Consider the following 17,208-nt stretch of genomic DNA (forward strand, 5'->3'; position numbering starts at 1 on the left):
AAAGGTTTGTGTCGACACTAAATCACAATCTAGTCTGGAATATTGCTCAGCAGCTATGTACAGAATTGCAAAACAAACGTTCTGACTGATCTACACACACACACACACACACAATACATCTCACACTGTGCCGTGTTTTATTTTAGTGGTCCTCTTCAAAAAGAAATATACTAAAAAGTGTAAACATAAAAAAATAATAACACAAACTGTTGCCCCCTTCTCATAGAACCTGATTTGCAACTAAACGATAACCTAGTGAGTGTTTCTTCTAATTTTGGAACCCAATATTCGGCTCCGAGTTTTAGTGCAGATGAGCTGTGCAGCAATAGGAGCTTTCCAACCATTTCAAATCAAGCACCCTAAAAAAGGTCCTGTGTTTTTCTTCCACTTTCCAATTGTTGTTCAAATGAGAGCTGTCCTCTGCCTCTGGTTGTTTGCGTTGTTGTTGTTGTGTTCTCACCTCCCCCAAATCCGAGCATGCACGCATACACATGTACGCGCACTTTCACTCTCACACACACACACACACACACACACACACACACACACACACACACACACACACACACACACACACACACACACACCCTTCCTTAAGCGAGTTTAAAATGTTAAAACAAGGAAAAAGAAATTAAAGGAGAAAAAAGAAAAGAAAAATCATCTTTCACTTACAAATCCTTCCGTGTTTGCAATCAACAATGAGTTGTCAGGCCCAACATTTAAGTTAAATTTCTTCATTTTTTTTTTCTTTTTTTGAACACACAGCAGAATAAACATTGTTTGGAAGCAAGGTCTCCTGGTGGCAAGTCAAATGTTCAGAGGTCACATTTCTTTTTTTTCTCTGTTTGTTTGTTTCTCGGGTTTGTCTTGCCGTTCTTGGCAGCTCAGTCCTGCTTGGCCTGTAGCTGCTGCTTCCAGGCCTCATTCAAGTAAACCAATCGCTTGTAGTTGAGAATAAAGAGAATGAAGTTCAGCGCGTATGTGGTGATGCAGATGATGCAGAAGTCCTTTAGGACAAAGTAGAGGATGTAACCCAGGTAGAGGGACCCAACCACCGACAAGATGGATGTCGTCATGAGAATGAGGGCGGCCATTGCACTGACAGTCATTCCTAAGGCAAGAAACACAAATTGAGGCTTAAACAGGTAACCATTAAAAAAATTAATAAAAAAATACACCTTCACACAATCTCCTGAGAGAGCTCTTGTCACAGAGCTTTCAGCCTCAGGCACTTCTGCATTTATATTGTGAGTCCTCGTGACGACATTCAGCCCGCACACTGAGCCAGCCGGCTGCTTATGTCATCGTGCTGTCACATGATGACACGTCCTTATTTTGTCAGTGTCTGCACTTCTTTTACACCAGGTTTGTACTCATAGGAGTCACTACTAAACACACAGGTATTCTCTTTTGCTACCGTTATTGTTTTAGACATTTATCATCATGATTTAGATCAAACGATGGGATGCAGCTTTGGTTCAACAATCACTAACAACTGGGAACAACATGTTAAAAAAAGCTGTATTCGATTCCACCAGCCTGCGGTGATAAAAACAAGGATTTTTACAGATGTACTGGTAAAGTTACTGCGTTTGTCAAAAGAGTGTAAGGACTGAATGATGGGAGGAAAGGCAGCAAAGATTTTCTAAGCACGCTCTTTCAAGCAGCTATAATGTGTGTTGCTCCTTGCTGTATCCACAGACACACACAGAAGTAGATTGTGTGTACTTTTGGGTGTCCCCATTGCCATCTATTGTAACTACAACACTGACTATGGATGTGAACTAGGGCTGGGCTATATCATACCGTTCACGGTAATACCGGTGTAATGTTGGGCAACGATAGGAAAATGAAATATCGCGATAGAATATGGGTAAAACGCAGATGCGCAGAGCCTTTGTTTACATAAGCACAAGGCGGCGATGCAGAATAAGAAGAGCGAAAGGGGATTGTTAAATGAAACGGATGAACCAGAATTGGTTTGTAAAAATCCTGCAACTTCAGTGGTGTGTAACTGGTTTGGCTTTCATCTGTCAGATGCACAACAAAGCACCATTTTTGGTAGCGCATGCTAGCGGGCTGTCGTTATTACCGTGTTTTTTGGAAAATACGGCACATTTTTCTGAAAATCGACAATAGTTGGGTTGCGGTCACGTGGTTCTGATGACGTGCGGAGGCAGCGTGATTTTTGAGTGGAGGGCGGAAGTAAACATGGACACTGTGGAGAGTCAGGAGAGCAGCTATTGTGCAATTTTTTTGTCAGCGGGTGGGTCCACAACCTTGGAACAAAACGTCTCCGTGATGGATACAGTTTGGTGTTTGCAAGGGTGAGTGTTTGTTCTTATATTGCTTTATCTTAAACACGCTAACAGTTAGCGGTAGCGGCTTTAACGTCAACAAACATGCCACATCCTTAGGACTTCGTTAGAGTGACAGTTGTTTGTTTCAAGGTAAACCATTCTCAGCGGTCTAACGAGACACCTCTGAAGACTTGGGTAATTGCAAAGGAGGATGGAGAAGTGATTGCAGCTCATTGCAATTGTATGGCAGGGTTAGTAGCCTGTTCTCCACTGTCACTAGGCTCAAATCCGGGCTCTCAGCCGTCTGTTGCATATCCAAAATCGCCTCTGCACATCGATGCTGTTCTGCCTTAAGCTTCATTCTTTTCTCTCGTTTGAGAACTGATTCCGATCTGGGTTTTCGTTCGTAGCCGAAATTGACCGTCGGAGCCCAGTCCTCCGACTCTTCGTCATCCAAAGCACTTGGGCAGCCTATAGTCCCAATTAAGTCAATATTAGACTACTAACTTAAAAGCACTAAGTAAACGAGAATTTAACGACAACCTAATGCTAATAAGTTCGTTTGCAAACATAACATTACCTCCCGACTGTAAACGTAAATTTAAAATCCATTTTTTCCTACGTTTTTCGGTTAGAATTTTCCATTTTTCTCCTCTTCGTTGGGCTATTTTTGGTACCCTAAAATACCGTTTATCAGTTTCTCTGGTCGACCTACTGGAGCATCCGTAAACACAACAGGACATAGGCATTTTGCGTACTGTCTGTCTGTGATTTTGCGCTTATCTTTTTCACTTCCGACCGCCAGTCAAATTTCGCGCTTTACGTCGACGTCACGTCTACGTCAAATGAAACCTAGCTATTCTGGTATGAATTCTGGTTGTGTTTACTGACCTCGAAACGATTTTATGTGGTACACGGCGCTCGGAAATCTGTCAAATTTTTCAGTACGACTTTGCACCGCTTGATGGATTGTCGGAGCATTACGCCTATCGTAGACAGGAGCCTCGCGGAGTGATACGTACTGTGGTTCAACATAATATTACCGTATTGTGTGTATAACCTATTAGGTTTTGTGGATATTATACATGGTTATGCTCAGGATATGTCGGCCAATTTCCACTGGAAATGCCTTTTGGTTAAACTGTCAGCAAGGAATTTGCATTTGCACTGTAAAAGTTTTATATAACTTTAATGATTAAGTGTTTAAGTGAAAATACATTGATGGGGTTTTTTTTGCACTAATAAAGTTGTGGAGTTGTAAAGTATTTTGTCTAGTGTCAATTATATCATCAGTTTTATTGTTATCGCAAATTTTCAAATGTATATCGTGATAAATATTTTTGGTCATATCGCCCTGCTCTAATGTGAACTTCATGCTTCAAAGACACTAAACCCTCACTGACTGAGTGAAAACAGATGAACCAGTGAAAGTTAACTGTGATACATCTGCACACATATAGGTGCCTCCATGTGTGAATAGCCTGCATCTGAGGACTGTGATGATCAGCACGCAGTAAGAATCTCAGATGGGTGTTAACAGATGTGCTTGATTTAGTAAGTGTTCACTTATAGAGCTGAAATGGATAAAAGTTCATCAGAATCTCAAACTTTGCTTGATTACCTCGACACAAATATTACTGTATATTTACTTCGTCCTCGCAACACGTAACTAATCTCTAGTTTCTTCATTACAGTTAAGGAATAAAGAAGCTAAAGATCCTCTGCAGGGACATCGCCAAATGTCACAACTATAGCAATAATTCAGTGTTTTGCAACGGCTGTTCTAACCTGCTCACTGGCATTGACCAGAGATTATGGCCCTGGTTATGCTGATTTTGGAGCAATGCTTACGTGCAAATATTTTCCAATCCAAGGCCATGCAACCAGTCTTTAATATGGAAATCTTTACCCACTGCAGCAGTTTGGATAAACTGGGATACTATTGTCCTAGTCAAATGAGTGTTAAATGCAGCAGCTAAAAGGACCTCTTGTTCAGTGCTAGGGCCAGGTGGCCGGGCAAGCCTACAGGCCTCCGGCAGGCTAACATGTCGAACCAGCATGACTGAGTCACATACGCCAGAGGGAGGAAAAACAATGTTCAAGTTAAAACAAGTCACACACAGAGAGAGAAATATTCACAATCACAGTTATCTGTCGGTGTCAAGATTAGAGTGTGGCAAACAAAACGATATCAGGCATCAAACCAAACAGAAGAAGGATAAGAAGTTTTCTAAAAACTCATCTCTGCAGTCCTATGGGAGGTCCAAAAACATTTCAATACAGGTCAGCAGGAAATGCTTCCTACAACACAAACTTCGCATTTAACTGCATTATTATCATTTATAAACTCCGTGTGATGTCAGTGTCATGTGAGTCAGGTTGAGGCAAAAATAGCTGTGTTACAGGAAAGCAACAAGTTGAGTCAGCACTTGCCTCTAGAGCAAAGGCAAAGAGAGATTTGTCATATATAATCCAAAACGTAATGACAAAGTAACCCACAACTGGGAACAGAGTATAGGCTTACCTAGAAGCAGCTGAAAGGCATAAAAGACAATCCCATAGACACTGTTGGGTTGGTTCAGTGCACTGTCATTTCCAAAAATTGAGCCCAGGAGTCCGAATCCTCGACCCCACCTAAACCACAATAGAATAAAATAGAGTTTATTCATGGAAATCAACATGCACAACATGCAACGAGGCAGACTGAAGTCAAAAGATATTACAAAAAAACAAAAAAAAAAACAAAAAAAACACTTCCTAGTGTTTGCTTCCTAAAATGCTGCAGTGAGGTGTTCATTTGAGTAAAATAACAGCAAATTATTACTCTCAGAAGAGCATTTTACTATTTAATAAACTGAACCTTTAAAAAAAAAAAGGGGGGGGGAATCTGTTTCAGTAACAAAAAACATTTATTGTTGGCCTGAAATTCAATAAACCAATTCCAAAATATGTAGAAAGGCAGCATGTCACAAAGACAAATCACTACATCTTGACTTATGTGTTGCCTGACATGAAGCAGTTCAAACAGGAGGAATTTCTTTCTTCCTTGAGTTTCTGATATGCCATCTTTTCTTTGTATATGAAATCATTGTTTGTATTTTCTGGATGCCAAAGTATGCAGGATGCAGAATAAATAAATAAATGATTAAATAAATATGTGTGTACACACAGAGAGAGAGAGAGAGAGAGAGAGAGAGAGAGAGAGAGAGAGAGAGAGAGAGAGAGAGAGAGAGAGAGAGAGAGAGAGAGAGAGAGAGAGAGAGATGATGGGTAAGATCTAGGGCTGGGTATCGTCACTGATTTCTAGAATCGATTCAATTCCGATTCACAAGGTCCCGAATCGATTCGATCCACGATTCGATTTAATTCGATTTAATTCGATTCGATTTAAATCTGGGATATTTTGACAGTCAGAAATATTATAATTCAGATCAGTACATTTACATATTTTTGTATCAATAAAAAGGAAGCTGACACACGCAAGACTTTATCAAAGGTGTGAGCGTCACAGCAGATACCTTTGTGTCAAAGTAGCTGAAGATAAAACACAGAAAAACATGAAGGTGATTTTCCTGGCCTGGGATTTTATAAAAATATTCTGCAGTACATCAAAAACGAAAGAAAACCATTAATCAACATATGAACATTACCTCTGAAGTTACAGCGGTTTTATTAGAGACATGGTTAAGCGTTTTGCATTTTGAATAATTTTAAAAAGTTTAAATTTGTTCAGTATTGAACAGCAGAAATGAGGTTTTCTTTTCGGAAGAATGTAAAAGGGAAAAAAACAGCGGCTGACAGCGCTGTAAACAACAGTAGACTTGTGCGTAACAAGCAAGCGAATAATGAAGAAAGGGAAACTGTTCTTGAAGTACAGAGATAGAGAGAGAGAGAGAGAGAGAGAGGGAGGGAGAGAGAGAGAGAGAGAGCTGTGCATCGCGGTGGAAGCAAAACAGTAAAAGTCAGAGTGAATACATGACGATGTTTATGTGAATCTTCTTTTGCTGCTGGTTCGGTCAATATTGTTTGGAGAGAGATCAAACTAACAGCTTTAGAATCGGCGCATAAAGGGCGTGAACACAAAGCTTGGACCCGCCGACACATCAGAATCAGCAAGCTGTCGGCTTTCAGCCCCGACCGTGTCCTTGCCGTCGGGTGAGAAAGGCGACATCTCACTGATTCTGATCCGCGGGTCGCGCTGTGTGTTTAAGTCTATGTGCAGAATCCGTGTTCCTGCTCTCATTTACTGTCTTAACTGTTTGGTGGTTCTTGAAATTTTGTGAGATGTCACCAGAGATTCTGGCATTTCGGGCAAAATAAATTTATATTAAAAAAATCGATTCAGGATTTTAATGAATCGATTCAGGATTTTAATGAATCGATTTTACGTTATCCAAGCCGGAATCGATTTTAATCGATGAATCGATTATAAAAACCCACCCCTAGTAAGATCCAGTCCTGAAGAACTTCATTTTTTAAAGCCCCAATCCACATTGATCTATGCACTTGCTTATTTATCATTGTAAAACATAATTTGATAGAAGCATGTGTAAATGTCATTTCAATAACTCTGATCCATGTTTGACATTGTCCGACGTAACAACGCAATCCACCATGTCTCACAGTAAGAGTACTAGGAACACACAAAGGTTATGTCCTAGTGTGGACTTGCTTTTTGCAATCGCATTTCACTTTGTGAAAGCTTATTCTCCTTTTGTATAATGTATATTGTGTGTGCACCCTGTATATAATAAATTGTATTTTCCACATTACATGTCCTTCTTTCCATTCATTTCACTAGAGCACCATTGTGCCTAGTTCTTTAACTGATAAGCTGAGAAAAACAGACCCTTCAGCTCACAAAAATACAGGATGACATAAAGATTACACTGCTGGAAACCATAACTGATCAGACCAATGTAAGCAGCTCGATTTCTTCTTTAAAAGAAATGTTACACTTGGGCAGGCTTACATCAGTTGAGACAGACTCTCAAACGGAAAAGTCACCGACTCATTCAACAAATATGCAGTAAGTCCTAGACAGGTTGCATTCCAGGTGTAATCAGGGCCAGCAGTGCTTCTCATTCAAACAGGCCCAGTAGATGGTGTTATTGTACTTTATTAGAACTGAATGGCCACCAAAAGCTGTTAAGCACCTTAACAGTATGCATACAAAAAGTGTATAATAATCATGAGAAAAAAAAATCTAAGTAATAATCTCTGGAGATGCACCTGTCTGGCAAGGATGCGTGATGCTACAGTCCCCTCCACTGACCTCTGGACTAGCTCTGTGTTCCTTTAGGTAACCAGGCTGTAGGGTTTTAGCTCTTTGGAATTATAATTGGTGACGTTAGCACAAGAGCTAACGACAGCTGTGTGACAGCCAAAGTAGGAGGTTAGTCATTTAAGTTATTTGACTAAATTCACCAACATCAACCCAGCAAACAAATGTCCCAGTTCTGGTCATCGGAGTAACTGACTTCACGTAGCAGCATCACTCATACATTCACAATAGCCTCGCTGCGCACAAGCTATCGGGAACTTTAATGCTATATAGTTGGTTTTAACATATGTTTTAGCTTTAAGACGTGCAAAGGACAGTCGGTCTGAACAGGATCCCATTAAAACTGACAGCGTTTATGACTCTGATGTCAGTTGGTTCAGAAGTGAAACTGGCTTAAATGTTAACCAACGGGTTTCGTTAGCTAATGGTTAGCAAAATTAGCTTCTTGGTGCTACAAAGCTAATGTGGCGCTTTAGAACCAACACCTACAATGGTAAAGTTACTTTTTCTAACTAATGCATGCATAACAGAGAGCTACCAGCCATGGCTTGTGATTAGCTTTTACGGTTGGGGTTAGCAGTCAAATGTTAGCAGAGTGCATTTGACAGTTTAAACCGCGCAGCCCTTCCCAGATTGTCACAATAGCAGGCAGCTTCATTGAGCGCCACTGTCGGCGCTCTTTGCTGAATTCAAATTACCTTGAGCTGAACACTTTTGAACAGCTGATGGAGCTGCTGACGTCGCACAGAGCTTTATAACTCGCATCCCGCGCCTTTTCCCTCTCGACGTGAAAAGCATATAAAGACAACAGTATGCCTAGCAGGCAAACAAGAAGCCTGGCTATTCTTTCCCACCGAGGGGTGGACACTCTCAGGACGGGCGCCGCCATCACTCTCTGGCCTAGCTGGAGACACGCATACACACGCAGCCAGCTCGCCTGTGAGACTCTACTGCGACGTGGAAAAGCGTCACTACGTGTGCCACACCGTCAGGGCGGGACGCTGGGCCGAGGAGGAAAACATCCCAGAAAATGCTGAGCGCAGATTTCTGGGAGAGAAGAAGCAGGCAAATAAACGATATTCAGGCCACGTGCCGCGTTTTATTTTAACATGAATGCATGTAAGAGTACTGGGGAGACCGGTATTTGTTGTATTTTGTGCAGATTTGTTTTAGAAATACATACAGCGCATTGCCCGTAAAACAGGAATCCACATGCTCTACTTAGGCTCCCTTATTTCAAAATGGTGCCCTATTTAGGGTACCTTATTGTATAAGAATGTCCCGCTTAAGCTGCCTTTTAATGTCGGCGCGTTAATAAAAATACATACTTTTCTTTTTATCGTAAAATCAAGTTGATTTGAAAGTTTTCATATATAGTCCTCGGACAGTCACGTGAGAGCGGAACATACAAATTGAAACAGAAACAAAAAATCATAATACAAGGCAGACACGAGTCGTTCGTACGCAGAGCTCATCTTTAGACAGAGCCATTCCACTTCCTATCAATGAAATTGTCCACTTGTTTCTTGAACCCAGGAGCGCAGCAGAGGGCGCTAGCGAGAGAGTATTTGGTGAAATTGTCAGGTCAGGTGAGCTAAACTGATAAAATAATTGTTTACACATGCTTTTAGCCAAAAGATACAGCGTTCCTCTTTATTTTAGCGAAGGTAGTTTTAACCATAAAACGACATTTATGTACTTATAGTTTTCCCACAGAGAAACAGTTTTGCTAGCGCCTGTTGACTGGTCCGTCGAGGAGTTACGACAGCGCATACTCCTTTTGAGGCATCTGTGTACAAACGATAACTAGATGTTTGAAGCGTGGTTAACAGAAACTTTATCCGCGTATAAGAAGCAGCTGGTTATGGTGGTTGAAGATGATGCCATCAGGAGACTGGTGCTACAATGCTCTCTGTTGCTGCTGGCTTCATGCCTGAAATCAAAATGGCATGTGCCGTAAAATGGCTCATGGTGCTGCGATGTCGCTAAATTTCACAGAAATGTGTTTAATACAATTGAACTCCGGAAATATCTATATAAAGCGTATTTAAATTATCGCAAAGGTGTCTAGCAAAAATGTTTGCGGAATGTAAATGTCGCGGGCTAAACGTTGATCATCCTGAACTAGCTCGCGAGCGCCCCCTTTGAAAACAAAAGTCCAGAAAGGGGGTGTTTACTCTAAATTTACAAACTCTCTGGTATGTCCGTGTGCTCGCCTCAAAAACAAAAGGAAGTGGAACAGCCGTGATCACATGACTGCATGTATTAAAACACGGCGTGACATCATATGTTTACTCGCTGCAAGAAACTGTCTGCGAACAAGTGCTGCTCTCCGTGTCCAAATGGCGACAGATATTGAAAGACTGGTCTCTTTCGAGGAGGCCTACTACGATCAGTACGACTACTACAATCTGCTAGAGTACTCGGGCCACGCTGGCGGTAAAGGAAGATCCAAGAGGGAAATCGAGCTGAACACAAACCGCCATTGCCCTGCAGGGCACGAGAGGAAGATTGCAGAAAAATATCACAATAGCCAAATGAAACGCAGGAGAACCAAGAGCTCGTCATCCTGATGGCTTTTTTTCTGCGATGTTTACAGGTAGCTATGGATTGGTGTCGTCTGAACGTTGTGTTTATGTTGAACGGTTGTGATAGAAAAACAATCCTGCCTGGAATTTGTACAGCCCAGCCAACGACGCCATGCCAAAACAGTTCACACCCATAGAGGAGCAACAACACCTGCCTTTGTAACAGCAGTCAGGAGATCGCGATCCGTCCTTGACGGAGTAAGTGATATTGTGCATTGTGGCCTTCAGAATGGACCGAGCGTCCCCACAGCTCAGGCTAGCATTGGAGGAAAATAAACAGGTTATCATTTGTCAGTAACTGGATCAGTTAATTTCTCTTTAGCGTTATTTTTGGCTGCTTTGAGCTTTCGGGCTGTTTGTCTGTCAAAACAAAAATTAAAATATGCGGGGCTTTTTGATATGTCAAAGAACAAACTGCTCATGTATAAATAAAAAATACCTGTAGCGCCAGCCTGCCTTCTTTAAAAAAAAACAAAAAAAACGTATATGTCAGCAAACCTAAATTTAAAAGGGAAACATTGAGTTTGTTTTACTAAACAATGTATTTATGTTTCTTTTTTTTTATATGATTCTCCACACAGATTTCGGATTTCTGATGTTGACCATGGCCAAGTGTCTCTGCCTTCTTGACCCAGTGAGTGGAGTGCTGTGACACCAGGAACGTGCCCATTAGTCATAAGGCAGCCCTCCATTCCATAGGTTTCCCTGTAACAAGACACCCCCCCCCCCCCTCCCTTCCTTCAAGTTACAGCTGTGCAAGAATAGTTAGTGTTAAGCTATGTAAGTCAGTGGATTGTGTGCTTGAAAGCTAAATGTATAGATATATACATCCACTGTGGGTGCAGGAGATATGCTGATTTTAAATCAAATAAAAAGTTGATGGTAATTGAACCAGTGTCATGTTTTCATTTGAAATGGGGTTCGATTCCATGCGGCAGTGCTTATTTGTATCTCAGAACCCCTAAAGGACATGGTATATGGGCATATCATATCATAGAGGGGGGAGTATAATTTGCAGAGCAAAGACATTTGGCTGGTGCTTCTCTATTTATGGTTTTTCTTAAATGTTTTTTTGCTTTATAACATAATAACAATGGATCCATAAAAGCAAATAATAATTTAACAGATTAGGGATTAAGGAAAATACACAACACTCTGCTGTTTTTCGGATAAAATCTCTTATTAATAGAAGTAAAACTTTTAATCTAAATAAATGTATCAATATAAATAAATAAAAATATCTGTATACAATTCACATGCCACATTCGAAGTTCTTTCTCAAATAAGGATGTTGAAACAGGTGGTTGGTTACTATGGAGACATCTTACCCCAAAATATACCCAAAATTAGTTTACATACGTTGGTTTCCTGTGGCGGCATGTCATCCTTTTATATCGCAACTGTGTGTAGCCCAGAGTGTATATTACATGTATATCATTAATGTTTTTAATGCATTTTTATGATTTGGGGATTTTACTCAGCAGACACACATCTGGCCCCATCTTTGCCTGGCTTATAAAGCACTATCTACCTGGGCCCATCAATAGCCATTACTGTAATTCAGTTCGTAGACACCAATTGCTGTTCGGATTGCGGATAAACATTTTAGTATAATGATCCAATAGTATTTGCGTGCGTGTGTGCGCGCGCAATCAAATCAGGATGTGTATCCGCAGCGGAATTTTGTTTGAGTTGGGTCTAAATATGAAACGAAGACAGATTTAAAATGGACATGAAGACGCCCGATATTTCCCGGTGTTTGGATTTTATTTTGTACTTTGTTTCTACCGGAAAGTCAAATTAATCTGTGATGCCTTTATTTTGAAGGAACAGCTAAACAACCGGAAAGCGTCATTTTTTGGTGCCTACGACTCATATACCGCACGCTAACAGACTGTTTTCCCTCATAAGTAATTCCTCTCCCTCAAAAGAAAATGCAGTTATGCAGTGTGTGCAGCGAACGGACTCCAAAATACCGATGTCCAGCCTGCAAAATAAGATAGTAAGTAAACTTTAACTGAATGTTTGTTTGCGGGCTAACCTATAGTTAGCATTTGTTTTGCTTAGCTACGAATACCACAGATAAACCTTTGGGAACAAATACTACAGTAGTCAGTTCTTTAATCTGATTTTTTGTAAATTAGAAAGAAAAAAAAGTTAATATAAGCAGCTTGTCTACCGAGAGAATGAAGAGGTACATTACTTTTGTGACGTTGGACTTCACTGAATATACTCGATACTTGTTACTCCGCTTAATAAAAATCAAAGATTTTGTATTCACAGATTGTCATTTAACAAAATGTGTGTGCAGTTAGCTTAGCAGTAAGAAAAACATTGTTTTTATTACTGTGTACACCACATGGGACGGTAACCCACATAGGTCAAATCGTGCTAGTGCAGTTTTTCTTCTTTGTGCTGTACCGCCAGTAGACAAGCTGACGACAGTGCTGCCACCTGCTGGCATGATGTTTGTCACAATCTGTGATTGGCATCGACATTACCCGCTCAGAGTTGTCATGTTCCCGTTGATGGACTCTAGAGTGTGTTTTAAGTTTGTAATAAATGAAGATGCCTGTTTAGAATAATCACATGTGAAATGTGTTAAACACTGTTGAGTACTTTGATGTGCTTGATCCTTATGAGTGTTTTGGCTCTTACAGTTGTTCACTTGGCTGTTACAAAAAGCATAAAGGTAAATTAGCTTGTTCTAAAATTTTCATTCACATTTTTACATGAGCTGTGGCTTTACTCCAAAGAGATGTTTCTTATCATATCAATAAGTGGTTTTGTTTTTTTCCTGTTCGCAGATACCTGCCTTCCTGTTGACAAGCCTGCCCCTTCAAATCCTGAAACAAAGACTGCTGTGAGCACAGGTACAGTTACATTCCTCTCATCAGCACTGGGATTATATGGTCTATTTACTAAATAAGTAATATTACAGCTGCATTTAAAAGAAACATATTTAGAATATTACATGATTATGCCCTCATCTAAAGGGTGATATGCTTTTTCTTGAGCACCGTTTTAGATTTCAGTCTTGTTCATTTAGTCAGAGTTGTGAACTAATACTGTATTTAGAGGTGATGATCTGAATTTTAAAAATATTTACATTACAGTGACCACAGCACAGACACAGGTATATAATCATTTGGGGAAGATGAATTTTATACATTTGTCATAAATATTTGGCCTAAAGTTTCCAAATAGTTTCGTTTAAGCATAGCTTCAGTAAATGAAATCATGCTACGGTCTGTGACAGTACTCCTGTCTGGCATTACGAGTAAACCTAACACCTAAAAAGAATTTCCCTTCTTTGATGTCTTTGCAGAGTCTTGGAGTGTTGATGATCTTCTGCATGAAGATGACATCACTGACAAAGTTCCTCTGCAGAGGCTCCAGATGTTAGGTATTTCTCCAGCACCCCTTCTTCATCTTTTGCACTTGAAATTAAAAGCTTCGTGCAACAGCAATGGCACGTTAACACAAAGTAGTGTGAGAGTAACTGCTGTTTTCTTTATCTCCAGGCCACTCAAAAGAGCTAAAGGACCTGCTCTGTAATCCTCATCTGAGGCAGTTATTGTGCTCTATAGATGGTGCAGAGCATAAAGAGGATGCAATGAAATCCGCCATGCAGGAGCCGCTGTTTATGGAATTTTCTGATCAGTGCTTGAAAATTGTAGAAAATGATGCAAAATCAAGTGAAGATGCCAACTTGTAAAATCCAGCTTTCATTTTTTTAAATATATTTTTGTAGTGTTGTTGCTGCAGTTTGTGTTGGGACTTCAAACTACATTATGTATATAATGTTCAAATAAAAGCCCCAAGAAATCCTTTCAGTTCCCATCTAGACCTTCTTATCATGACTTTGATAACCTTCTATTGCCTCCGCCCTCATTACAGGGCCTGATCTCCTGTTTGTATGGGAGAATATGTTCCTTTGGCAACTCTTCAATCTCGGCTATTAAATTGGCATGGGAGCAGGATCTGGGGTGTGTGATCCAAGGTGACTCTTGGGATAAAATTCTTTACCGGGTCCATGGCTCCTCATTCTGTGCCAAACATGGGCTGATTCAATGTAAGATTCTGCACCGTGTACATTGGACTAAGGCCAGACTAGCTCAAATATACTCCAATCTTAGCCCTGACTGCGACCGTTGTCATCAAACACCTGCCTCTTTAATGCATATGTTTTGGTCATGTTCATCCCTCAAACAATACTGGATTAATATTTTCTTGATTTTATCTAAGATCATTCAGCTAACCCTCCAACCTGTGCCCTTAACTGCTTTGTTTGGGGTTCTTCCTGATTCAGTTGCCTTGCCGACGCCTCAAGCGGATCTGGTCGCATTTCTCACCTTATTGGCAAGACGCAGAATATTGCTATGTTGGAAGTCCCCTTCTGCCCCATCCTGGGAAATCTGGATCAGAGACGTTCTGCATTTTAGCAAACTCGAAAAGATTAAATTCACCCTGCGCGGGTCTACGGCCAAATTTTTTAAGACCTGGCAACCCTTTTTTGATCATGTTCAGACTTTGCGGTCTCGCAATGCTCCCAATTAGCCAGCTCAGACTCTATCGTATTTTATTTTTTCTTATCTTATGTTCAAGTAAGAGGCCTAAGTTTAAGTATATGGATTCTATTGTGCCTGCGTTCTATGATGGTATTTATTTAACTACTTTATACATATTTCTTTTCTCTAACAGAATTGATTTATCCCTATAACTAAGTTGACCATTTATCATGTGTGGGGTTTTTCTTTTTTTTTTTTCTTTTTTGTTTGTGTGTTTTGGTTTTTATGTGTCTGTGTGGAGGTGGGGGTTTTGGATACTCTCCACATCTCCCTTGTACACTCAGGAACTGTTGTCTTGTACCCTAGGGTTTGTTACTAGTATTATTAGATTGGATTTTTTCCTTTTTCTGTTTGTACACCCACTGGTACTGCTATAATTATGAGGTGGGAGTGTATGTCTTATATTGCTTTATGTTCTTTAAAAAGAAAACGGCATATTGTTCAATTTGTCTTTTGTAAAAGTCGATGCAAAAACTTTAATAAAAATATCAGGCTGAAAAAAAAAAAAAAAAATAAATAAATAAATAAAAGCCCCAACTTTTTCAAACTGTAAAAATTCCCAGAGTTACCATTAACAAGACTTCACATGTAAAGACTTCAAGGGGAAAGTGAAGATTGGAAATCCAAACATTTTAAAACTGACATTTCAACAAAAACATTTAAACATACAAGTCAATGGATACCGTGGTACTACTGACAGAAACGGAAGAAAATAAGAACAAAACAGTTAAAATACACAAATTCCATATTATAACTTCTGATAATAACCTGGACACGTTTGCATATCTAAGTCATTAAATTTGTGTGGATAAAATGAAAAAAGGAAATCTCTTGAAATTAAAAGTGTGGAGTGAGAGGCTCCAATGATTTCTATGATTGTTGCTAATGTGTTTGTTCAAAGTTTAAATATCAAAGCTGATCGTGATAAGAAAAATCAAGTTTATCATACACAAATACTGTAGTGTAAAAAGACTTTGGTATATGTTACAGTACTGCATTGCTTTGGATGAAATTCACACAGTGGTTCAGACATATTTTGTTGACGTGCATAAGACAAAGAGCAGCGATGTAAATAAACCTGGGTTCATCCTTTTTCACATCAGTGAAGTTTCTGTTATGCAGGGTGTCTACGGCTCCTTGAAAGTTCTTCAATACTCATCAATATAAACCCTTAACGTGTTAGTGTGGATGTGTCTGATGTGCTTTTACTCAAGTTATTGAGAATTTCTGGCACACTATTCCACTGTTTTTGCTTCCTCAACACATTTAGATCATATGACTTTAGTATTTGTACAATAATACCCTTGTTTGCCTGTTTTCATTAAAATACTGTCGACCACCAATGGTTCCTCTCAGTTCTATGGTAGACACACCTACAGTGTCGATTTCAAAATCCTGTGTCATGTTTGTCGCGTTGACGAGGTTTTCAGACAACTTGCTCCGACCTTGAGGTCGAGGTCACTGACATACAAACTTGTCCAACATTTTTAGTAAACACACCTATGGTATCACCTTGTTCTCCAGTTATTGCATTCACAAACTTAAATGTCCGCGCTGCCTGCCTGGTGGGGTGATGACAGTACACAATCAGCCTTTTGCTGCTCAGGGGTAATAAGAAAAAGGCTAATGATTAACTAGTTTTAATGGTGCTTAAAAACAACTGCCTCAAAAATATAAAAATCCCCGAAGCCTCAGGCCAGCAAAGTGTAAATATGCACGACCAAGCTGTCGATTACACTGGTGGACACCCTGAAAATATCAGAGCCTGCTCATCAGTCAAGATAAAGATTCTGGGCTATTAAAATGGTGTAAGAATGAAAATTAATAAAATACATTTTACCTGCTCATGCCTGTAGACACCCTGTCGTGTAATCTTGTTGATTACATAAGAATGTGCATGCTTTTGAAGTGCAATATTCGCTTAACGTGCAATATTTGCTCGATTACCATTTTCCTCCTAGCAGCAACCACAAAACTACACAAGAATCAGAAACAGAAGACTGGAAAAATTAAGTCACAGATAAATAATCAGCCCAATAAATACATGTACAGCTCATATGTGGTTTGATCGTGGATTCTAAGAAAGGCACTTGTCTCGAGGCCTAATACACTGATCATCTATCAGGAGACAAAAGCCTGCAGCCCTGGTATTTTTTTTTTCTTTTAAAAAAGTGCCAAGATTATGCCTTAAATTTTGAGCTTTACAAAGATTTCTTTTAAAAAGAGTTAGTGTTTATCCTGCATCACCATAATCCCATCTACACCATGTGCTGTTTTCTACATGTGACAAACATGGCAAGTTCTGTAAAAGAATCCTCTAAAGTTGATTCTGTTCATCTGGACGTAGCGTTTTCAGTGGGAGAAACATTTCATCACTCATCCAAGTGACTTCTTCAGTCTCAGCTGACTGCAGGTTTCCCCAATCTTATAAACAGTACATTTGCATAATGACTGAAACCAGCCCA

General features: G+C 39.9%; 2 protein-coding genes across 2 annotated transcripts; one reads left to right on the top strand and one right to left on the bottom strand.

Annotated features, from left to right (window-relative positions):
- Nucleotides 1–718: 718 nt before the first annotated feature.
- Nucleotides 719–8,666, bottom strand: vkorc1l1 (vitamin K epoxide reductase complex, subunit 1-like 1). The gene is made up of 3 exons (XM_026181988.1): nucleotides 8,283–8,666; nucleotides 4,825–4,934; nucleotides 719–1,111 (listed from the first exon to the last, which is right to left on the bottom strand). Exons 1-3 carry the CDS (start codon nucleotides 8,471–8,473, stop codon nucleotides 885–887), a joined length of 528 nt encoding a protein of 175 aa, XP_026037773.1. The 5' UTR covers nucleotides 8,474–8,666; the 3' UTR covers nucleotides 719–884.
- Nucleotides 8,667–11,768: 3,102 nt separating this feature from the next.
- Nucleotides 11,769–14,008, top strand: znhit3 (zinc finger, HIT-type containing 3). The gene is made up of 5 exons (XM_026181989.1): nucleotides 11,769–12,174; nucleotides 12,833–12,864; nucleotides 12,980–13,045; nucleotides 13,501–13,578; nucleotides 13,697–14,008. Exons 1-5 carry the CDS (start codon nucleotides 12,107–12,109, stop codon nucleotides 13,888–13,890), a joined length of 438 nt encoding a protein of 145 aa, XP_026037774.1. The 5' UTR covers nucleotides 11,769–12,106; the 3' UTR covers nucleotides 13,891–14,008.
- Nucleotides 14,009–17,208: the final 3,200 nt, after the last annotated feature.

The sequence above is a fragment of the Astatotilapia calliptera genome, chromosome 10 (assembly GCF_900246225.1).
Source record: "Astatotilapia calliptera chromosome 10, fAstCal1.2, whole genome shotgun sequence".
NCBI classification, from domain to species: Eukaryota; Metazoa; Chordata; class Actinopteri; order Cichliformes; family Cichlidae; genus Astatotilapia; species Astatotilapia calliptera.